General features: G+C 37.9%; 1 protein-coding gene across 2 annotated transcripts in view; it reads right to left on the bottom strand.

Annotated features, from left to right (window-relative positions):
• Positions 1 to 12,731: 12,731 nt before the first annotated feature.
• Positions 12,732 to 25,161, bottom strand: part of trpc3 (transient receptor potential cation channel, subfamily C, member 3) — a 35,648-nt gene continuing 23,218 nt past the window's right edge. Inside the window, exons 5-12 of one of the 2 annotated variants that reach the window (XM_058407601.1) lie at positions 24,239 to 24,455; positions 22,281 to 22,514; positions 21,413 to 21,677; positions 19,106 to 19,301; positions 17,971 to 18,180; positions 16,490 to 16,573; positions 14,230 to 14,305; positions 12,732 to 13,931 (exon numbers count right to left, since the gene is read on the bottom strand). In XM_058407601.1, coding sequence (XP_058263584.1) covers positions 13,804 to 13,931; positions 14,230 to 14,305; positions 16,490 to 16,573; positions 17,971 to 18,180; positions 19,106 to 19,301; positions 21,413 to 21,677; positions 22,281 to 22,514; positions 24,239 to 24,455 — 1,410 coding nt within the window. In that variant the 3' untranslated portion in view covers positions 12,732 to 13,803. The remainder of the gene's footprint in view (positions 13,932 to 14,229; positions 14,306 to 16,489; positions 16,574 to 17,970; positions 18,181 to 19,105; positions 19,302 to 21,412; positions 21,678 to 22,280; positions 22,515 to 24,238; positions 24,456 to 25,161) is intronic. The other variant, XM_058407602.1, reaches the window with a different exon arrangement.

Here is a 25,161-nt window from a genome sequence, read left to right as displayed (position 1 = left end):
AAAGATTCTTCAGAAGTGCAGATAGACTCTCAACATTCACTTAAAGGGGTTGACTCAAAGTTTTGATTCCTTTTGCAAATGATACATTACAACTTTTAATATTGTCCAGAACGGTGTTTAATTCCAGGAACGGCAACACATAAAAAATATAACCTGTTTGCATATATCAGCACAACATCTGAAGCAATACATGTGATACTTAGATAGCATAAAGTTTTAAGTCTGTTATATCTCTAGCATGGAATAAACCAAGTAGCTGCAAAAGATTTATTTTTTTCATTGTCTGTACCGCTTATCCAATCTATCCTCGGGTTACAGGGAGCCTGTGCCTATCTCAGGCGTCATTGGGCATCAAGGCGGGATACACCCTGGACGGGGGGCCAACCCATCACAGGGCACTAGCTGCAAAAGATATTTTACTTTATTTTTGACCAAAATTGTTATGACAATAAAACAAAACAAACATGTATATCGAATCACAGAAACAAAATTTAACATTAAACATTACACAGTCATGTGTAATTTAAGCCACTATCAGCTTTTCGTCATCCTACCATATTTTCCCATTAATTTTAAAGAACTCCACATGTACATATTCTGCTGCAATATAAGCAAGCTAATTTTTTTTTTAGTTTTTATTTCACCATTTGCAAATAATGCTGGTCCTCTGTTTAGTCGATTTTGTAAAATAACTTCTACTCCATTGTGTGTGAAATGGAGGAGGGTGTAACTCCCCTAACCACTTCCTTACACTTTTTTTTTTTTTCTTTTTGGATTGCAACCCCTGATTACAGCATGAAAACCAGGCATACATTGTTAACAGGCATATGGGCCATGATGCTTAGTGCAAAATATTTAAGCAAACAAACAACATTCCTCAAGGATAGAGGAGTGTGTTAGTGCCTGCAGCTCTCTGGTGATAAGTCAGATTTGTCCATAGGATAAGAACCATGAATGAATAACCTACACTTATAGATTCTAGTTAGCTTGTGTCCTAACATGTCGGCTAAGAGAACAAATATAAATGCAAAATTGTTGTGTTAACCTTTAAGACACTAACAGTTACAGTATAGAGTGCATCTGCATTCAGGTTTTTAAAATGTCCCTTAAAGTTGATTTTTTATGTTACAGGTGTAGGCAGGTGTGTTTCATTCAGTTCTGCTTTTGCCACCTTGAACATATGTGGCTCAGATACAGACATGGCACAGTATTTCAGCAGACTAAAGTGAACACTTAAAAAAATTCTGTAGAAGAGCTAATAAATGTATTAAAATTGCTAGTTAGTTTAGTTAGTCTAGATTTCTAAACTTAAAAGAGGACAGCTTCTGTAGCAACCTCTGTTGCTGCGGAATGTGTAACATCACCTGCACTCCCCCCTCCGACCTACCAGAGGGCACCCTCACCAGAATATTGACTGCAACCGGGTCACAGGGTATATAGGCCACGCTGACCCTAACCACTAATGCAAAGTGGCTAATCTACATATTAAGCAGTTTGTACTACTGCTATTGTTTAATCTGTTTGACTCTTTGGATTTTTGGATTTGTACTTCTGCATCACTGACTGCTTTTCCAGTTTTTTTGGATTATTGCCTGTTGTTTATCGTTTATGCCGAATGGTGAATTAGATTATATGCTTGCTCTTTTACTAAAAACATTGCATTTGGATCCTGTTTCTGTTGTATTCGTGGTGTCGACACAGAATGCCAATCGCATTTGTTTGTGCTAATTATTTAGCTAGAGACGGCTCATCAAACAAGAGGCTATCTAAAGGGTTAAAGATATGAGGTCAGAAAGGATTCTTTTTTACAAAAACAGGTTTTTCAGGTTGAACTGACAACAGGTTGTTTTTTTTTTAGAAAAAAGATGAAATTTTTTAAGGTTTACACGCACATATTTATGCGGCCTCCGTGTAAAGTAACTTTTGCTGTATGCAGAAGTCTGTATGAATAAATTAAAACTATTCAAGGATACGAATGAATCAGCCAAATACTAAATTATCTATTTGTTGCTTGAAGTTTGTCATTGTAACAAATTTGAAATTTACATTAAGTGTTCTGGTATAAAACTATTTTGATAATCTCCCTGTAGATATCCTATTTACCTACAACAACAAGAAGTCCTGTAAAGAAAGGAACCATCGAGTTAACCAGATACTGGTGTCCTTTGCCTTGGACATCCACTCCAAAGGCACGTAGTCGTTCACTAGGGTGAAGTGCCGGCCTACCAGGTGGTAGCGGAGCTCCTTGGCATACCCACTTTATTGCCAAGGCTTCTCACTCCACAGTGGTGTATTTCTTCTCGACAGAGCTCAGTTTTGTGCGGATGTAAAGAGGTATACGTGTGGATAAAGAGTAGGCTGATGTAGTTCTGTGTATGTGACAAATAAAATGCATATACTACATTGATACACAACTGTTCATCTACACAAACATGAACAAAATCACACCCCTACAGACAGTCAGGCAATGGTGTGCACAGGTACACACAAACACACACACACACACCTGCCAAGCAACGCATTTAACCACCCACCGACCTAGCCACACACATGACTAACTGCACACATAACAATCTAATTATCTAACTACAGATCTATCCACCTGCCTGTTTAGTGACACACAAAATGCATATACCTAAACAATAACTCACCTATACACTGGAACATACATCATCTACACACACACTACACACAATCTGGCAGTGGTGTGTACACACATAACAACACAAATATCTACCTACATATACATGCCTAAATAGCTGCCTTACAGTATGTTGCCCCAGTTTGGCCTTAGGAGTCTTACCTGGAATGATATTGACACCTCATCACACGCTGGTACTAGCCGCCATGGGATCGAAGCATCATCACACACTGGTACTAAACAAGTGGTGGTACTGACCTGCCTTAGTATGCCCAACTTTGGCCTTGGGGAGTTTTACCCTTAATAGAATTGACACCGCATCACAGACTGGTACTAGCCTTGTGGCGGTGCTGTCCTGCCTCAGATTGACCTTGAGAATCTTAACCATCATGGGATTCACACCTCATTACACATGGACACTAGCTGCCATGGGATCGACACAATATCACACACACATCCTAGACCAGTGGCAGTATTGTCCTGTTTTAGGTTGCCCCACTTTGTTCTTGTTCTTTGTTCTTACTTCTTGTGGGATTCATACTAATCACCACGGGATTGACACATCATCAAACACAGGTACTAGGTAACTAAGTTGCAGTGCTGTCCTGCATTAGATTCACTGACAACTTCTAACACAATGGTTGTAGCCCAGTAGCAGTGCCATCCTCACTTAGGTTGTCTCACTTTGGCCATGAAAATCTGTCATGGGATCAGAATCTCATTCCATAATGATACATTAAAATGCTTTAATCAGTATAATAACTGTTATCATTGAAAAGCACATATAACTGAATTCTTATACACACACAAACACACACAAACCTAACTGCACAGCTAACAAATTCCTGGCACATTCCTACATACCCCTACACAAAACTACACACAATATAGCACTGGTTTGCATACACAATCAGGGTTGTATGGACACCTAGTCACACATGGGTTTAAGCCCAGTGGTGGTGTCTGTCCTCCCTTTGGTTGCCTCATTTTGGCCTTAGGAGATTTACATGTCATCATGGGATGGACACATCACACACTATCTGCCAACCAATGTATTAAACCACTCACTCACGTATGCAAACACACCTAACCCAAACACAACCACTTAAATAAACACATCATTGGTTTTTCTATTTGTGCTCATTCAATTACTGAAAATTAAATTGATTGGTTTCACGATAGATATATTTCTGCTCTCCATTCTCTCCACAGTTTGTACATTTTGAACCTAAAGCTAAATCCAGACAATGGATTTGTGTGTGTGTGTGAGAAATTTTCAGCAATATCATGCTGAATCTACACACTGACACACCCAGGTTGTTGTGGCAGGTGACAACAAAAACGTGATCTGCATTCCACTGGCAACAAGTCACAACTAAACTAATCATCTCACCAGAGACACCGTAATCTGCAGTGTCCTGACTTTTTGAGAGACGCTCACTGTCTATGATGTGTACATTTTTCAAAGAGTTTTTGAATAAGCATAGAGAGCTCATCTGTGGCCTTGGATTTGTCCTCCAACAGTTTGTAGTGCAGACTAGAGATGTCCTGCTTGATCCCTTTTCATCTTGCCTTAGACGAACAAAACACAGAAAACAAACACACACACGCACAAAAAACAGATCCACAAGCACAAATGATGATGCACACCCATATAAATGAATGCATGTAGACAAAGAAAGGAGAAAAACCAGTCATGCAGTTAAAAACACTTACTCGCTCATTCAAACTTCCCCTTTTGGAAAACTTCCAGCCTGACCATTGACTATTACAAAGTGCTTTATAAAAGGGTCCTTTTATAAATACTAAATAAAAATCTCTTCATAGCCTTTTCAAGGTTTACACATTTAAAAAATATATTTTTTTACATCATACAAGTCCCTGTGCTAGTCATTAGTACAGATATTGTAAGTGCATTTAATATAAACCTGTGATTTGCTTTGCAGAGCTTTCAGAGCTGCTGTTAAAGATAATGAGACACCAACATATTCTAACTAATCAGAATAGAGAATTTAACAGCACTATGGTAGAAATAATACATTATGCAATAATCCATTAGCACCTTTTATATATTTAAAAGAAAGCACAAACTAATTTACAGCAGCCCTCATTTCCTGTGTTTAAAAAAAAAAAAAAAAAATCTACAGATCACTTTACAGTCCCAGCACAGAAGTATTTTATTAACCTAATCTAACCATTTGACTACTATAGTATTGATTTGATACTAACCATTAACCATTTAACCATTAGCCAGTTGATAGTGACATTAAACATATGAGAGGACTGTACAGAATAAACATTTTTGAACAATCAATGTGCAATGTTCCTGTAAACCTACAATGAATAATTTGTGAATCCGTCCCTGGAGAGAAAAACAGCACTGGGACTCTTACTGTTATGTCTGTATAAGGTAGAATGATCTTAGTTAACTTGTCCATACACAATATTTTAAGCTCATTTTTTCAGTGTTCGGATCCGGAAAGGGAGATGGTCAGTGCAAAATATTTCTGTGTTTATTTGGGTTCACTGTGTTAACTAGATTTTACCTGGCAAAGGCAACTACACTTTGAGCTGAACTATCCATATACTTTAGCTGAATTTATGATGCCATCAGCCACAAAACAGCTCTATATTTTATATTCATACGGGTATCAAGCACTTGTCTTTGCATGTAGTTCCCATTATCTCCAAACAAGCTGGTAGTTACTTTCAGTTAAGTCTCATCTGACCACAACATACTGTTCCACCTGTAGCTCCAATATAGCATGCTTGGTGAAGTTCAGATCTCTTCTGAACAGCTTCTTGCTATGGAGATGGCACCTATTAAATATAGTGTAAGGTTACAGAGTATTGTGCAATGCTTAGACTATGCAAAGTGTGTGTTTTCTTGTCCCTGTGTGTTCATGGAAGAAATATCGAAGGAAAGATTCATACAAGCTTGTATATTGTACACGCATATTATAATTCAATTAAACATTAAATTCAAGTACATGCACACTTTTAACTACATGCTACATGTTAGCTAACAAACACATTTAACATATCATTTGTGTCTTGAAAATGTAGTTAATTTTGTTAAAATTCTGAAATTCCCCTATTACACCCAAATATCCAAATAACCTTAAAATATATTAAAATTCAGTCTAACAACTGTACTGAACATGGGTCAGTCTGAAACTTCCTGTCTCTTATCTTCATCTTCCTCTCATCTTTTTGTCATACCAACCTCTAGCAACAATCTCCAAAATTCTCTGATATAAGATCTGTAAAGTAGAATCACATGGGCATCTACACATAATAAATTATTTAAAATTGAATTCAGTGTGCAGTTTGTAATAACTAAAAGTGTTTATATTCCACCAACAAAGATCCTTATAAAAACATTGGATTGTGATTTTTTTTTTTTTGTTTAGTCAATGCTTGGGCACAAATGCAGTTTATGAGGTCTTCATCGTTTGGTCAAACACAGTGAAAGCATCAAAAATGGCACAATGACAAGCTGTTCCAGTGAATGACAAAGCAGTACAAGCTTAATAGGCCTTGCAGAAATCATAATAAAATCATAATAAAATTATGTAAAAGAACTTAAATAAATATGAAAATCCTCTTGATTGTAAAAAATGAGACAAAGGAAACGCATTCTCTGATTCTGTTTGACACGAACATTTCAAATTTGCCAGCTTTTCAATTACCCCAGCCCACAAGAACAGATCGAGCAGCTCAGATTGAATTAGATGCTCATAGAAAATGTGTTGAATTTTATCACCCATGGATCACTGTAATGCAGTTAGCCTTTGTGTCTTGTGTACACCTCGTTGAAGGTTTATGAAAAGACAGATGATATGTGCCAGAATAATGAACAAGGATTGTCCCTGTTCACCACATACAACATTTCAGCAACACTCAATCTCAGTGCAGGGTTAAAGCGAATAAAGTAATTTGTATTGGGCTAGCAAACTGTCCTTGAGGGGAAGCCCTGATAAATTTGATATGGGTAAAAAGGTTAATTTAAGATTTATTCAATTGATAGACAATCTGATTGACCTTGATAGGTAGTAGAAATGCTGATTTTCAACTTGGCTAAAGTGAGTTGAGAGAAAGAAGGAGAAACAAGCTGGGATAGAGGGGAAATGGAAGACAGAGAGAATGTGAGCCTCAGTGTTGGTTCAGATAAGAGATGAGAAAAGGGTTTGTGCATCTTTCAAACAAACACACATACGCACACAAATGCATACACAGACACACATCCATATATACAGACACATGTACATACTCTGGATTTGGCGTTCTCCAGGCCAAGCTCCACATCTTTGTTGAACAGGCTAATGAGTTGGGACTTGGGGCTGGGCATGATGCTGAAGGGAAGTTGCACAGTTTTACCATCGTCAAATTATGACCAGTTGTCAGAGATAAGACCTGGCATCTTCCTTGCAACTTACTTCACAACCTTTTTCACCTTTTAAAAAAATAAAAGGGCTGTGTTAAGCCCTTCATACTTGTGAGTCACTACACTGGTAGAGAATGCAGGAATGAACACAGACCTAATCCACAACCCTGAAATAGACCCCTTGCTTAAACACCTATTAGAGGTGAGCCTCCAGCAGCAGTTACTGACCCAGTAGCTGTTTCAGAGTCTCCACATTTCCACAGCAGAACTGATGGCTCTTAAACAAAAACCCTTTCATGCCACTGCCCCTCCCTCCAGACCACTGCCGAGATGCCCAAAGCCACCTGACCAAATTAACTAACGAGGTCTATGGCTATCTGCACACCTTTGAAAGGACTGCTGCCAAGATAGAGTGGCACAAAAAAGACTGGGCCTGCATCCTCGCTGGTATCAGCCAGATAAACACTCAGCCATAAGAGTGAGTGCAAACCTGTTAAACTAAAAGGCTCCAGCACCCCCAGAAAGATGAGGGACGCCTTTGAGTGTACCCTGGCCACACTGGAGATTGCTGAGATTCAGCAGGTGGAATGATAGGAGAATCTACCAGGCCCCTGACTATCCCAAACCTTCCATAGCTACAAGCTGAAGTATCAAAGAGAAAGGACATGCCATAAGAGCCGCCTTTCTGGGGACCCAATGTCGAGGAGCTCATGCCAACTCAGCCTGGCCCTTCATGTGCCCTCCACAACATGACCCCACCCAAGGCACCAACCATCACTGCTGAGGAGAATGGCAAGCCCATCTCAGCCTTCCTAGACAGCAATGTAACCCTGGGCTGTCCCAAGATTCTGGCTTGAACAACAAAGCCGGTGGTATTGTGGGTCCATTCTAATGTCTGTAAAGTCCCTGCTGCACAAGTTAGAATCTGTACAACGGGGGAAGTGGCCACTCATAGTGGGACTGATCCCTGAACTTTGAGTCTCGCTGCACCTGGGACAAGACTGGCCAGGTTTTCCCTTGTACTTCCATGTTCCCAGACCTGAATTTAAATGCACCTAGCTCACGGCCATTCACTAGGATGCCACCTTGGAGTCCACAAAACCCTGGAAAAACTGTGGGATTGATACCTCTGGCCTGGCATTGACGCGAAAGTAAGAATCTTCTGCCAACAGTGTCCCCAATGCAAGTGCACAGTCCCAGGGAAGCCAGCAGAGACTGTCTCAGATCATACTGCAGCCGTGGGCAAGAAAAATGGAGTGACTTCCTTCCTTGGACAGAATATGTACAAACTAACTTATTCCTCCACAAGACTTACCCCCTTCCAGTATGTTAGAATATCAACCCCTATGGTCTCTTGGTCTGAAGAACCTTCAGAGGTGCCAGTAGTGGATGACTGGATCAGGAGAAGTGGTGTGGGACAGTGCTCATGTCAGGTTACAACATGCCATAAGGACTCAAAAAATTTTGCCTGACCCTAAAAAACATCCTCCCCCCAACTGTCAGCTAGGCCAAAGGGTTGACTGTGCTTTCCCAGCATCAAGCTCAGTCCCATGTATGTAGGTCCATTTTGTATCTTAAGATGAGCTATTCCAGTGACCCATAGACCCATAGAATTAGCTTTCTGCTAATTACTGTGTATCTCCCTCATTTCATGTGTTGCTCCTGAAACTGTTCCACCCCGCACCTAGACCTGAGACTCCAGAAACAGAACCACCACTACCTTTGGAAATCGACATATTATCAACCTACAGAGTCAAGGAAATCATGAACTCCAGGAGGAGAAAGGAAACACCTGTTCACACCTGTTTGAATTCCAGTAGAAACCATTACCCGAGTATTGATTCACTCCACTTCCTCCTTGTACATTTCCTGTTTGTAGCATATTTAAGCTATGCCATGCAGTTCAGTTAACTGCGAAGTTTTGTCAATTCTCACTGCCTTACCAAGCCGCTTCATGTGTGATTGATACCACAGTTACAACCTTTGTTACCTCTATCCTCACTTATGTCTTTTGGATTACTGCTTGAAGTATTTTGCTGTTCAAATTGCTTACCTGTGTTAACGACTCCTGCTTGGACTTTGACCCCTGTTTAATTGTTAAGCGTTTTCATATTGTTTGCTGCCATCTGCAAGTGGATACCAATCCCTCTTCTGGAATCCCTCTGGTAACTGCATACCTAACTGCACACACCTAACAATCTACTGACCTACCAACACAACTATCCATCCACCTGCTTAGTGACACACTACTAACACACTAGTCTACACACAACCAGACACATGCTTAAAAACCCCTACACAAAACTACACACCATCTGGCATGCACACATAGACCCACACACAAGCATACACATATCTACCTAAACACATACTAACTACACAAAGCAACACAACTGTGTACATGGCTACACCAACCCAGTTGCAGTGCTGTCCTGCCTTAGTTTGCCCCACTTTGACCTTTGGTCATACCCGTTATGGGATTGCCACCTTGTTCCACACTGGTATAGTAAAATTATTTAATCAGTCTGATAACATATCTTTTAATACTACAAATAACAACAAATAACAAATCTGATACAGGTTGCCCCATTTTGGCCTTAGGTGTCTTACCTGCATTAGATTAGTACCTTGTTCCACACTGGTGCAGTAAAATCCTTAAATCAGTTGTAACGGCGCCCCTGGCCACTTCCCCTCCTCGCCAGAGGAAGCCATCTCCAGAGTTTTGAGACACTTCCGGGCCATCATTGCAATTCCTGTCTCTTAGCATGTTTAAACCCATTCAGCATGTATCACTGTGTGAAGTATTCTTAGCTCTGTCTGCATTACCAAGCCTTTTCTTCTATTGTTCCATTGTTCCATTGTTGCCTATTTCATTGACTTTTTGCCCTGTTTTCTGTTGGCTTTGTGATTTGGATTTGTTTGCACCACAGACTTTGTCTTTTCTGGTTTTTAATCTTCGCCTGTTTTTGACCCTGACCTTGCTCTCTGTTTTGGATTGTTTGCTGTGTTTTTGCTTCATTAAAATTATTGATTAAACATATTGATTCTACTCTACACACTCAGACTCCAATACATATATAAATATACATGTAAATATATATATATATATATATATATATATATATATACATATATACATGTAAATATATATAAAATATATATATACAAGTGCTACGTGTATAGTTGAGATGAGGCAGGCTAGGTGAGATTAGCTATACTAAGAACTGTATGCAGAACTTCCTGACTAGCATACATTGACATAAATCCAAACTTAGTAGTAGTGACATACTATTAGTGTCTTTTAAGTAAGTGGTATGACACTCTCACTCAGGACTGAACTGTTCTACACTCTCTCACACACACACACACTCTCACTCAGGACTGAACTGTATATTAACTCTCTGTCTCTCTCACACACAGATACACACACTCTCTCTTGACTGTGTGGACGCACACACACACACACAAAACTTATACTGTTCATTACTTACTGCACTACCTCTACCTGTCATCCGCTGCTATAGTTATATTTATGTTTATTCTATTTGCACTACCTCAACCGCTGCTGTGTATTTTTGCACAATACTTTTTTTTTTTTTACATCATTTCACTTTATCTATTTTATTTCACTTACATTCCAGTACACATTCTTTTATTTCTTTTCAGCGCTAAGTGTCCTGTGTTCTTTTGTGTTGTCTTTATTGTATTTATTGTCTTTTTTGCACTGTCTTGTCTATGCTCTGTTTGCACCTAGCTGCACACTGTGCACTTTACGTGGCTAAGACAAACTTCTGTCCTAGCTCTGTGGTGTTGTTTGTTGTTTTGTATTGAACTTGTTCTTGTATGTTTATGTAGCACCAGGTCCTGGAGAAACGTTGTTTCATTTCACTATGTACTGCGTCAGCTGTATGTGGTTGAAATGACAATAAAAGCTTCTTGAATCTTGAATCTTGAATCTTGAATTTGTATAATTCTTTAAGTTAAACTTAACCTATATTGATGTGATGTTGGGTGGCATAATCTAAATATTATATGTATAATTGTTCATAATGTATAATGTGTAACATAATCAGACCCGTTTCCTCTCAGAGAGGTGGCCAGTTGTGGTTTCCCCCACATGATTTCATAGTATCATTTTTTACCATACCAAATAAAGGCAATATTAGTATTATTACAATTTTAAAGGTAATATAATTAATATTTACCAGTTGTTTTATATTTGTAAAACATAACAATTACAGCTAGACTGATAGCTTGGCAAAACTGACTATTAATTTCTTTTCCATAGGCAGAGTAAATGATTCATATTTTTTTGATTATACAATTAAAGCAGCAAATAAAATCTAAATGAAAGTATGTGTAGGTGATGAGGTGGGTAAAGGGCATTGGATTTGCCTGTCAGTAAACTGCATTCTACCAAATTTCGATGTCATTAACATCTGGAGACCACACCGTCATGTTTAGCAGGACAAAAACATGGGCTACAGGACACTGTTGATTAAAACAACATACAAATTCCTGTCATCTTTTATCATATATAGCAACAAGAAAGAATACTTCAAATCCCCCTCTCTAGGTTCATGCTATATCTACCAGAGCAATTAAGCTATGTATATTAGCTCCAGACATGATTTAGCAAAAGAAAATTCTATTGTATTGAGTCTATTTTACTATCTACTATTTTAGTAATCTATTTTATCTATTTACTACAAAAATGTAATAGTATTTTACTTATGCCTCATGTAGCCCAAGCCAGAAGCTGTTTTTAGCTGGTTTTGGTCATTCATTTCAAATAGAATCATCCTCACCTCACATGGTACTGTAGATTAATCCAGTGTGTCCCAGTCCTGGTCCTGTTCTACTCCTGCTCACTATATTTGAGTGTTTTTCTTACTAAAACACGCATGTTGTATTAGGAAGGGCCTGTTGGTTAGCTGATTAAATAGATCTGGAATATAGAGCAGGACATAATTGAGTGGTTCAGCACACTGTGTGCACTACACACACGCACACACACACACACACAGGGCTAAAATAGAGGAAGAAGCTAGAGGAAGAAGCAAAATGTTCTGTCTAGTCTGCCTAGTTCATGTAGATTAAATGGGAAATGTTTTAAGTGACTGGGGCCATAATAAAACCACAGTGCTTCACAATGAAACTATAGGAAATATATAGCTAATTTATCTTAGAAGAGACTAATAAATACATTTATTTCAGCCATCAAATTCTTTCTCCAACAATGAGTGGTTCCCCCAAATGTCCTCACCATGGCCTGTTGCCACTATTCCCATTAATACCCCATTAATATCAACGAAATACATTAATAAGTTAGGCCCCGGCCCACAGCAAGAGAATTAATTTCTCACTCTCCACCTCCCTAGCACCATTTGCTTAGGTCTGCTATTTGGGGGTTCCTCCTGCTTAACTCAGAGTAGCATGTTTCTCAATATCTCTAGGCACCACAGACAGCCACACTGCACTCAGCCAGCAGCAACAGCAGCAGTGTAGCAGATCTATCAGCCGAGACCAAACCTACCTACATTCATCAATCAATAAATAAATACTTAAACATTTTACTCAGAGACTAAAATCCGTAAAAGAGAAACACGTTACTGAATAAAGAAAACCCCAAACATTTATACACTGTCAGTTTGAACACATGGATTTTTTTGTATTTATTTATTTGTTTACAGTTTTCCCACTACTAAAAACAAGTGCTTTATCAAATGCCTTGTCATCTACATGTTCTTATTCAGCAAAATAAATTCACAATGTTACTCATTTCTCGCAAACCTATTTCCTACTAAGAGTTTCTAATTACAGAGCATTTCAGTGCAACTCAGTTTCAAGAAGTTAAACCAAAAAATATTATTATTAAATGTTCAAAAACGTTTGACTGGTAGTGTACATGCAAAATGAAATATACTGTATATCTATCATTAAATTTGTCAATAAATCACTAAATTAGGGGTTCCCAAACATTTTGGAAAAAAGACATTATGATTTTTTTTTCTGTGTACCCGAGACCTGACTCCTTTACACTTTCTTATTCTATAGTTATAATTTAATTCAATACAAATTCATATTGTGTGTTTGGCATGTGTTTATGTTTGCTTTCTCGACTGAGTCGGAGTCACTTGATGTTGTCAATGAACTGGTGGAGGTAGATGTCCGTTTTTATTGCTGAAATATCACATATGCTCTTCAAGTGGCAGTGCTTTCATAGTAAGAGTGATATTCATAATAAAACATTGCAAAATAAATGAATAAAATCTATAAAATAAAATATCTTGAAGAAGTTTCTTTCAAATCAAATGACCCCACATGGGCTCCTAACTCCTAGTTTGGGAACCCCTGCACTAAACTGGTTTATTTATTTATGGTTATTGAATTATTGAGTTGAGTTAAATTGATTGGATTAGTAATAGATATATTTCTGCTCTCCATGCTCTCTACATATTGAACCTAAAGCTAAATCCAGACAGTGGATTTACTGTATATATGTTTGTTTGTGTGTGTGTGTGTGTGTGTGTGTGAGAGAGAGAGAGAGGGTTTGTGTGTGCATGTGTGCGTGTGTATGAGGGAAAAATATTCAGCAATATCATGCTGAATTTTCACACTGAGACACTGACAAACCCAGCTTGTTGTGGCAGGTGACAACAAAAACTCAATCCACATTCCACTGGCAACAAGCCACAAGTGATCATCTCATCTCAGACATGATGATCTGCATAGTCCTGGCTGTTTGAGAGATGCTCACTGTCCCAGAGTAAGCTTAAGATGTGTGTATTTTCTCACTGAGTTTTTGAATGAGCGTAGACAGCTCCTCTGTGGCCTGGGATTTGTCCTCCAACAGCTCATAGCGCAGACTAGAGATGTCCTGCTTGATCTCTTTCAACTCACCTTGAAAACAAACACACACACATAAAAAAAAGACCCAGAAGCACACACAGCCAGACACACACACCCATTCATCCGCTATTTGTCTGCATGATGCTTTTATTTTACTTTTAACTACCGTGAACTTTACAGGCAAGGTATAATAGCCAAAAAGAATGAGGAATGGAAGCCTGGTCCTGTTTCTGAGATTTTAATGTTTTAAATCTTCAATACCAGTTTAGTTGAAGCTATTATCATTATAAAAGCCTGCCTGTTCCGGTGCTTTTATCTGGCTCAAGAAAGAATCTGAAGCAAGCCCTACCTTCATTGACTTCATCGTTTTCTTTGTCCACTTGTGCTTTCAGGACGTAGCGTTTTATGAGCCGTTTCATAATTTGCTGTGGGAAGATCAATGATTTAACAATTAGGCAAAGTATCAGCCAAATTTGTACCATCATACAACTGACTAAAACACAAGTATTACTCCAATTTTTTTTATTGAATAAATAATGAAGTATACAGTATAATAATATTAAACATTATGGGAAGATCATTCAGATAATATCTCATAATCATGTTAATCTGCTATAACTGCCAAACATATGATTAAAAAGAAAAAGAAGGGGAAGGAGAAAGGTAATTCTTATATATTTAAGCAAAGAAAAGCACGCTTGGGGTGTACTGTTATAAGTGTTTTTTTTTGCCAACAACTACATTTTTTATTTATTAATGAATATCACACCATGCTTTTTATCACTTTATCATTATGTTTAATATTACATTTAATGCAAAACAAGTTAGTTCTTGTTATTGTTAATGTTAGAACAGCTAAAACCACTCACAGCCTTATTCACACCTTTAGCATTTGACTATGACAAAGCGCTGACACTGGAGGCTCCTATAAATGCTAAAGAAAACATGTCTTCAGAGGCAAATTTACATATCAAGGATTACACATTTTAAAAATATTCTTTTGGTGAGCATCCATAATAGAAGTCCCTGCATTACTATAGATGTTGTTATGAATACGAGTGCATTTAATATAAACCTGTGAGCCTTCCAGAGCTGTTAAAGCTGCCAATTAAGCATGTCACGTCCACTAACATCACAGACTTCATTTCCCACAGTGCACCACAGCCCTACAAACATGGCTGCACCGGACACCTCCACCCACAACACATTGTCAATCATATGTTCAAAGTCACCTTAGTTTTCATTACTTTTACCTGTTTGCAGTCAGCATGTAATCATAGCCACTGTTTAAAAGGACTTTTCACTTTTATGCTGCAAAGTATATGTGCTGTTCTGTTTAGTCTGTAATGTTGCCAAGCCTTGACATTGTGTTTGATTACTTGTTTTTTTCTCACTTTGCTTCGTGTCTCTAGCTTAGCCCTTGTAACTCTGTTGATTTGATTGACCATAGCTTGTTGTTTGACCTCTCCTTGCCTATAGGGATTTGAATTAATCTGCATTGGACTTTAATAAACACTCATCTGCATTTGCAAGCTTGTTTCTATTTCTATGCCTTCATTAATATTTTTATTTGCAACTAGCGACCCCTTCTGGTGCAGAAAAAAACATTTTACAGTCCCAGAACAGAAGTATTTTGTTAACATAATCCAACTATTTAGTTGTTTGGCAAATGTACCATGATACAGTCACCTAAAACTCTATGCTCTGTGTTTAGAAATTAATGAGTAAAATAAATAAAGCCTGTAATGAGCTATAGAGTATATTAAGGTTACTCATTTGGGATGACTGAACAGACAATTAATAATTCGTGAATCCATCCCTGGGGAGAAAAACATTACTGAGAGTCATTACTGTAATTACTGTAAAAACATTACTGTAATTTCTAATTTGTAAAAGCTCAATTTTTTTTTAGAACGGTGAGATGATTAGTGCCAAATATTTATGTTGACATGCATGTTTCAGCCTCATCTGACCACAACACTCCGATCCACCTGTAGCTCCAATGTAGCACGCTTGGTGAGGTTCAAATCCCTTCTGAAGAGCCTGTTGCTAGGGAGATGGAACCTAATACATATAGTGTAAGGTTACAGAGCATTGTTCAATACTGAGACTATTCAAAGCTTATTGTGTGTTTCTCCTCTTCCTTGTTTGTTTAAGGAACAAATGTTGTACAAGGTTGTATTTCTTATTTTGCTCCCTCAATATCCTCCTCACTACGCAAATTTTCCTCTGTTCTAAAAGTATGGAAAATTACTTAAGGAATGTGACTGTACTTAATGGTATTTGAATGGAATTAATTTGTATTTGTTTTTATGTTACTGAACAATTAGAATGATAAACTTGAAGAAGAAAATAGGTATAACATAATAATACTTAAAATAGGTATAGATGAAATATTATTTAAAAAATGGGTATAACATAATAAGACACGGTATAGTACAATTTAAGTTAAGTATAAACTTGTGCAATTCTGCCAAATGTAAAAGTTTAAAGTGCTTTTTCTCAGGAGGCCTGCTGAACAACATGGACTAGTAAGGAGATGAGAAGGGAAGAGGCAGAATGTGAGCAGAATGCAGGAAATAAAGATGCCAGTTAAGCGTGTGTCTTGCCTGGTAGCGCGTGGGCTGGTTGAGGATGCTGTTGAAGCTGTGCGACTCACTCATGTGCATGTTGGACTGCGTAAACAGGTTTAGCTGCAAGCAGTGAAACACACGGTCCGTCAGGAGCAGTTATAAATTAACCAATGCAGACTAAAGGGATATGCACACATATAGCTTCATGCTAGGCTGTCGGCTGACTGGCACATTTATAAAACAGATAAACAGGTAAACAGATAGGCAATATGCGGGTATGCAGTATATTGTGCATTTAAAGCATGATTTAAGTGTGGTGTACTTGGAATTCATTAAAATTCTAAAAGGCTCCTATTACACCCAAATATGCAGTCATTTATGTTGCTACGTAATCATAATATAAATATTTCCACTGTGCTGTAATGTATATGTGGTTGAAATAAAGACTTCTAGTAAATAAAATTCAGCCTATCAATTGTATTGTACATGTTGGGCCACTAGGTGTCGCTCATCTTCATCTTCTTGTCACACCAAACTCGAGCAACAATCTCCAAACTTCTGCAATACAATACGTGTAAAGTAGAATCACATGGATCTTTATACGTGATATATTATCTATAAATGAATTAAGTCGTCATTTTAATAAGAGTTTATATTCCTTCAGCAAAGATACCTTTTAGGCTTGGGAATAAATAAAGTTTATGAACCTTAATTTGACCACTCAAACACAATGAATGCATTAAAAAAAGATTTCAAACTGTTCCACTGAGTGACAAAACTCTACAAGCCTAAAAGGCCTCGCAAAAATCACACTGAAAAATAAAACCCATATTAAAGTAAAAAAAAAAAAACCCTGAAATTAAGGATGAAAATCCATTTCACTGTAAAAGTGAGACAAAGGAAACCCATTCTCTGATTCTTTCCGACACCAACACTTCAAATTTGCCAGCTTTTCAATTACCCCAGCCCACAAGAAGAGACCGAGCAGCTCAGATTGAATTAGTTGCTCATAGGAAATGTGTTGAATTTCATCACCCATGCATCACTGTAATGCAGTTAGCCTTTGTGTCTTGTGTACACCTCGTTGAAGGTTTATGAAAAGATAGACGATATGTGCCAGAATAATGAACAAGGATTGTCCCTGTTTAACACATAAAACATTTCAGCAGCCCTCGCTCTCAGTATGGGGTCAAAGCGAATAAAGGCTTGTTTTAAACAAATTGTCCTTGAGGGGAAGCTCTGATAAATTTAATATAGGTAAAAAGGTTAATTTAAGATGTATTAGAGAGGCAGAGTGATGCACGATTGACAGTTGCATGACCTTGATGGCTAGGAGAAATGTTGATTTTGAACTTGGCCAAGCTGAGAGATATAGGGATAGAAGGAAAAATAGAAGAAAGAGACAGTGAATGGTGAATGGGAGCCTCAGCGTTGGTCCAGATGAAAGCTGAGTAAAGGGTTAATGCAGTATAAACAAACATACACACACATCCATACATACAGACAAATGTACGTACTCTAGACTTGGAGTTCTCCATGCCAAGCTCCACATCTTTGTTGAGCGGTCGCCGTCGGCAACGCAACAGACTAATGAGTTTGCTGATGCAGTGAACGAAGGACTTGGGGCTGGGCACGATACTGAAGGGAGGTGGTAGGGTTTTACCGTTATCGAAATATGACAGCCAGAGTTTAGACCTGGCAAACTTCCACTCCACATCTGCGTCATCCTAGAGAACAGAAGCTGTTAAACCCAGTACACATTACACCACACCTTTAAATCCATAAACAGGATTTATGCTCCATAAACATCTCTTTATATAAATCTTCACCACTTTTAATCTATTTGATATTCGCTTGCATTTATCACACTGCTTCCGCCAGACAAGTGCCTGTGAGTAATTGCAGAAACAATAACGTATATGAATGAGTGCATTTATATTAACCTGTAATTGCTTTTATAGCTGCACTACTCTCAGAGCTGTTATTGAATATTAATCATCTTCTGACTAATAGGTTTGAGAATTCAATGGTGTCGTGTATAAATCATTACAATCGAACTTCCTTCTTTCTCTTCATCAGTGTCTCATTTCTCATGTCAATTGAAGGATTATTTCTTATTCCTTATACTGACATATGATTTAATCATTTAAAACCAGTGTGATTTTTACTTATTCATGATCCCAGGATATACACATGACTTTGCTTATTGAAATGTACATTTTCTAAGTCACAATATTTTTGCTCTTGCCCTTGTTTTTAGGCTTTTTTCATTATATTAATCTTGGGGATTATCTATATTGCCTTAAGTGTATCCTTTTCTTGCACTTTTATCAGAATAAAAGTTGACTATTTTCAACTTATATTTGGACTGTAAAGTGGTTAGTCTTTGTGTGCACAATAAAATGTCTTTTTGCCCTAGATCCTAGTCTCCTGATTCTTCAGTCATCTTACTTCTGGTGAAACCGAAGTATTTTTGGTCATCCAAAAAGACTGACAACATTCTCCAAATATATTATTTAGATTTTATTTAGCTGATCAGTTTCTTAACATTCACTAAGTGACCACATGACACAAAATAGTTTCTCTCTAAGCATATTCAAATGTTTCCATTCAGCTCTATGTAACTGTGAATATCATGTTTTCTGGACTCACCTCTATCTCCTGATAGGAGCTGTTGATCATAGCAATGAGCATGTTCAGCAGAACCACCACCATAGTTACATTATATATCCCATACAGGACATAGCCGATGTTCTCTATGAACTTATGGTCGTACTTCAGGACCACAGAGGAGACTTCAGACAAGCCAAATATGGACCAGAACAAAGTTTTAAAACTCTCCTCCACTCTGCAGAGACAAAGACATATAAAAAGTTGGATATATTTTACTTAATATTTAGCCCGGTTCCTTCCTTTCATGTACTAATACGTTTATATAATAGTTCTTGTTTTCTGGTGACATTAATACCAGGAACTCAAATTTAGTTTTAATAAAAGTTAAACTGGAAGAGAATTGAGTAACTAGTAACAGGAAATCACGGTGAGGTAAATCTGCTTGGAGTCCTAGAGCTCTCTTGGTGAAATTACTAGACTTGAGGAAATTGCACACATACACGCGCACACACACACACACACACACACACAGTCATGCTAGGGAGCGTGATTCATTCCTTTCTGCACTGTTTGACTGTGTCCCTGGAGAAGATGACCTACAGCATGAAATGAGTTCTTTGGTTGGTCAACCTCATGCCCTGACTTTCTCCAGCTGAAATTGGTCAGATGCTATAGTTGCAGCATTTGTGCAAACTGGACTGAAATGATCTCATAGGACTACTTAATTGCCTGGGCATGCATCACAATTTATTGCTCTCACCCTGTATTTAGTATGCAGGGATGTTGAACATATGGTTCCTGGTCTGTGACTGGACGAATAAATGAACTTCAAATAAAAATAAATAAATAAATAGAAATATGAAAAAAACACAACCCTGAACTGAACCATTAGTAAATTGTAAATTATTCGAATTTGCTTTTCCATTCCAAAAAATGTAATATGCTTCTGGTTTACCTACACAAAATACAATTTTATTTATATTTTATTTAAATTTTTATTAATTCTGCATTGCATCATGTTTTCGACTGAGCATGCAACCTAATACAACTTAAAATAAGTTAACTTTACACATTGCCATTTATTTGTGACTTGACTGAACATGATTGAATATTGAAGGTGAAGTTATAAACTTGAGGTACAATTAAGCTAATACTAATAAACTAAAAAACAATGAGTAAATGCAACTAAAATATACGTCTCTATGAAGACAGATGAAAAGTCATGCATTTACAGTTACATCTACATTTCTGACATTTGGCAGACATCCTTGTCCAGAGCTACGTACAAAAGTGCTTTATAAGTGAACACATTAAGACTGGTTCAATAGGTTACAGACTTAGGATACCATCAGATACCATCAAAACTCCTAGGGAATTTTTTAATAAATAAAACAAACAGGGAAAATAAGAGCTATTCAGGAAGGGGTAGTTCTTCATCCATCGTTTGAAGATGGCCAGTGACTCGGCTGTTCAGACATTTTGGGGAAGTTCATTCCACCACCTGAACAGAAAAGAGTCTTGATGTATACCTACCAATTACCCTGAGAGATGGTGGGACCAGTGGAGCAGTGCTAGTAGATTGGAGGGAGCGTGGTGCAGAGCGAGAAGTAATAAGAGCTTTAGCCTATACACTGCAGCACAGTGAAATTCTGACTTCACAGGTCAGATCATAGGGTCAGCCATGATGCAGCACCCCTGGAGCAGTAAAGGTTAAGGGCCTTGCTCTCAAGGGCCCAACAGCAGCAGCTTGACAGAGCTTGGTCTTGAGCACCAACCTTCAAATCAACAATTCAAAGCCTTAACTGCTTAACCTACAGTAGTCTCATACACCACTTAAAATATAAAAGTAATAACCACAAAATGTCATTTCTTTTCAGTGTGGAATATGTGTTTTACATTTAAATTGTCTTGTGGACCACTAACAAAATGGAAAGGATTGAACAATCAAAAAAGCTAGTCTTGGTTATTCCACTAGGAGAAAAAATATTGCAATAATCTCAGGCCGTGGAACTGAGTATCAATAGGTCACTTCAAGGTGAATATGCAAGACCTGTTGTAGTAAAAACATAACTTGAAACAGTTGTTTGCATGGTTGTGAACTGCAGCGTGTTTGTAATACGTGTTTCATCTGTGCATTCAGATTGTACCTTTTAGATAACGTGATAAATCAATACATTTGCAATAAGATGTTGATGTGTTATTGGTCAGTAAACTGATCTTTTTTTTTTTTTGTCAGGCTCAGTTAAAATTGGGCTAAATGTGGCCTGCTACTAAAAATGATCTAGACTGACACCTAGATATAATGCCTCATCAGTATATGAGCAGGATTAACTAATTGTAACTCACGTAGTAAAAGCAGGGTTAACCTTTGCTCCCAGGTAGTAAGAGTAGAGGATGAACATGCCGATCATGAATGCGAGGAAGACCATGATGAAGAGCACCATGAACTTGAAGATATCCTTCACAGTGCGTCCCAGAGAGATCTGCAGTGGGCCGAAGCTCTCGTTGGCTGGGAGGATGTAGGCAATACGAGAGAAGCTCAGGACAACAGCAATGGCATACAGGCCCTCTGAAATGAGCTGAGGGTCTGAGGGAAGCCATTTATCTCTCGCTGGAGGAACACAATGTCAACAAATATTATAGATCAGTTAGTGTAACTGAACACCCTAATACTGTGAAATCTACTTCATTTTGCAGATTAGACTAATAACATATGCCGATTCTAGGTACAAGATAGGAAAGGTTTTTTTGTGGAAACTGTCCTAAAATCTGCTTAGTTAAAAATACTGTTACCTTTAACATATCAGAAAATAAATATCGGCAGTAAGTAAGGAAATTGTTGCATTTCCTAAACATACAGAGACCCACCAGTTTTTCCACCAGTTCATCGACAAATAGACAATAGACTTAGAAAAACCTAAAATCAAGTGTACATGTATCTTTTTAGGGCTACATGAAAAACAGATATGTTAGGAAGAATGTAAAAGAGTTATACATTTTGGCAGATGACCTTATCCAGAGCAACTTCATTTTTTTATACAAATGAGCATTAAGGGCCTTGCTCAGGGGCCCAGCAATAGCAGCATGGTGGACCTGAGATTCGAACTCACAACCTTCCGAGCCGTAGCCCGACACCAAACTACCACATCCCCGCTTATGCAAACTGACTGTAAGCACTTTACCATTTTGAAGTACGACTATCGCTCCTTCTCACCGTATGTAAAGTACTTGATGTCAGGCGGGAGCGTGACCAGAGAGAGGTCTGCAGCGTGGATTTTCTCGTCCACATACTCCTGCGCTTTCATGGCCTGCAGGAAGGCGAAGAAGCGGGCAGTGAATGCTGCAATGAAGATAGACAGCATGCCAAAGTCCAGAACGTTCCACAGTTGCAGTATGTATTCCCTCGGCCCTTCTGTCCATAGTTCCTTACACTCTGACCACATCATGCCTGTAGGACAGAGAAACAGCTTCTAAACCCATAAATATCATTCAATTAAAAAAAACTGTTTTAGTCCATCGATCTCTCTCTTATCTCTCTCTTCTCTGTCTCTGAGGAAACCCAGTAGATAAATGGTGTGGTTGGATTTGAGGTTTATTTAAAAGATTATATCTTTTATGGAGTTCTATTTCAGAACTATTTATTCTACAGAGCTATTTATTCTGATACTAGATTAATGCTTCTCTTGAGGTCTTTAACAAGAAGACTGTAACTATATCAGAAATAAAAAGGAGGCATATGTGGCATTTTATCGCAGGTGAAGTAAAGCTCACTGTTATAAGAAAGTGCAAAATTTTGTACAAAACTGGTTACTTAAGAAGCATGTATAATTATGAACACGCCTGCTTGATCAGCAGTCTGCTGAAAAATAATTAAACTCTCCAAACTCTCTGAGACATTTTTATTTCTGGTAATCCTCAAACTTAGCTTAGCTCATTGTTCTCAGCCAACACAACACACAGGTTAGAATAACAGCAAACAACTGCTTTTGTTTAACAATGTTTAAATGAAATTTCAATATTATTATTAAATATTAATAATATTAATGAGGAACGTGAAAATTAATGAGGATTATAGGTCTAATATTGAATATTAAAGGGAAGGCACAATGTCGGGGCAAACTGTTCAAAGCAAAGTCAGGCACTTGATATCAATTTCCAACTTTTCTAATAGTACTATTCCCATGATAACATATTTTTCACATGAGAACAACAGTAAACTAGACTAAAATGGACCTCAGCCACTGAGAAACAGTACTCGCAAAGGACATTCACATATTTTGCATTCAGCCAATATATCAGTTGACTGCTGAGCCAATATTTTTCAAGACGGAGTTGAAAATCGCTCACATTCAAGGCCACTGCGACGGACATGTAATAGAAATGAACCCATTCATTCACAAACCACTCAAGGACAAGCCAACCACAACAGGGCTGGAAATGGAATTAGAGCAGAGTATATGTTCAGTGCTGGTCACTCAGAATGATGACTTCTGTAATGGATGATCATTTCCATGCAGTACACAAGCTGCCAGATGTAATGAATGCACTACTTTGTCACAGTACAGTGAACAGTGTAATACACTGGAGGGAGTGAACAGGGTTTATTTCCAAATGTATTTCATATACTGACCACTAAATGCATCAACTGTCTTGTGGCAAAAAATCAAGGCCAACCAGTTTGTGCCTAATAACCTTTCTTATTAGTGAGAGATCTGATGAAGGCCCTCTGATGAATTAGGAAACATCTAGCTTCTTGACTTACTACTATTATGAATAATTTATGAATAAAAGGACAGAAAACCTTTATAAATATTGACAGTTGCTGAAGAGAAAAACAAGATAAAACCTCGTTGAAAGGTTTTTTGTATCGGCTTCAATGCACAATCCTACCATCCTATAATAAGTATATAACAATAAATAATTTGCATTTATTATTATTATTTATTATTTATTGTTATATACTTATTATATATGCAAATTATTTGCACTGCGAAAATGCACTTCTGGTTAGATGCTAACTGTATTTCGTTGCCTTGTACCCACATGTGCAGTGACAATAAAGTTGAATCTAATCTAATCTACAGTTTTGAAACTGTATTAAAGAACAGCCCCCCCCCCGCCCAATGAAATTAACTCACTTGGTACATGAGATTTATTGAGTTACCCTCCTACCTGCCACCCACACCATGATGAGGATCTCAGTCCATGAGAAGCGAGTGGTCTTCACTCTGAAGATCTGCAGTGGGTAGTCTGTGACTGTGACATTGGGCAAAGTGCTAATGCCCTCGAACCGGTCAGATGCATTAAAAACCAGCAGGCAGAGGAAGATGATGAAGGATGCAGCGTGTGCCACAAACTTCATGAAGGGACTGCGAAGAACTTTACCCAGCTGGAAACATTCACATAGCAGAGTTAGATATTTACTCATGGACAGCAGGGTGTTTCACATATACAGTATTGATATACACCATTACCTCAAGCGTGGGGAGCACAAATTGACCATGCTCCCTGGCTCCCTACCCTGTCAATCACAGTAACTTCCAATAGTGGGAGACTGCATGTGGAACGGAGTGGAAAGCTTGGAGTGTGTTACACTGCACTGAGATTGTCTGGCTTCCCTTCCATAGCCTGAGCAAATGCAATAATTTGCTGCTTTAACATCTCATAGAATTGAGAAAATTTCAAGTGAAATGTCACTCATTGTGCTGTCGCTTTGTCACTTGCCATTAAAATGTGTCACACACATACGCAGAAAATGAATGATCATGTATAACTTCATCACTTACTAGTGAGTACATGGGATTTAACTTTTCTCACAACTGGGCAATGTTTTGAAATTCATTCTTATATTATAGATTATGTTCTTAATCTATAATCATACAGATGTATCATGAATTTGACTAGGTATTCATTTTAGGCCTTTCTTCTCTAAATATCAAACATTGCCAGAAGATAAAAAAATAAATAAATAAAAACAGCTAAAGGTTTTCCAGTGAAGGTCAGTTTTAATTTGAAAAGTGTAGTGAGATGGAATTCATTGGACTGAAATGCTGACCTTTATTGCACAAACAACAAAAACTTGTTGAAGTCATGGG

The sequence above is a fragment of the Hemibagrus wyckioides genome, linkage group LG14, assembly GCF_019097595.1.
Source record: "Hemibagrus wyckioides isolate EC202008001 linkage group LG14, SWU_Hwy_1.0, whole genome shotgun sequence".
NCBI lineage: Eukaryota > Metazoa > Chordata > Actinopteri > Siluriformes > Bagridae > Hemibagrus > Hemibagrus wyckioides.
The sequence above is the reverse complement of the archived record's forward strand: the minus strand, read 5'-3'. Positions and strand labels throughout refer to the sequence as shown.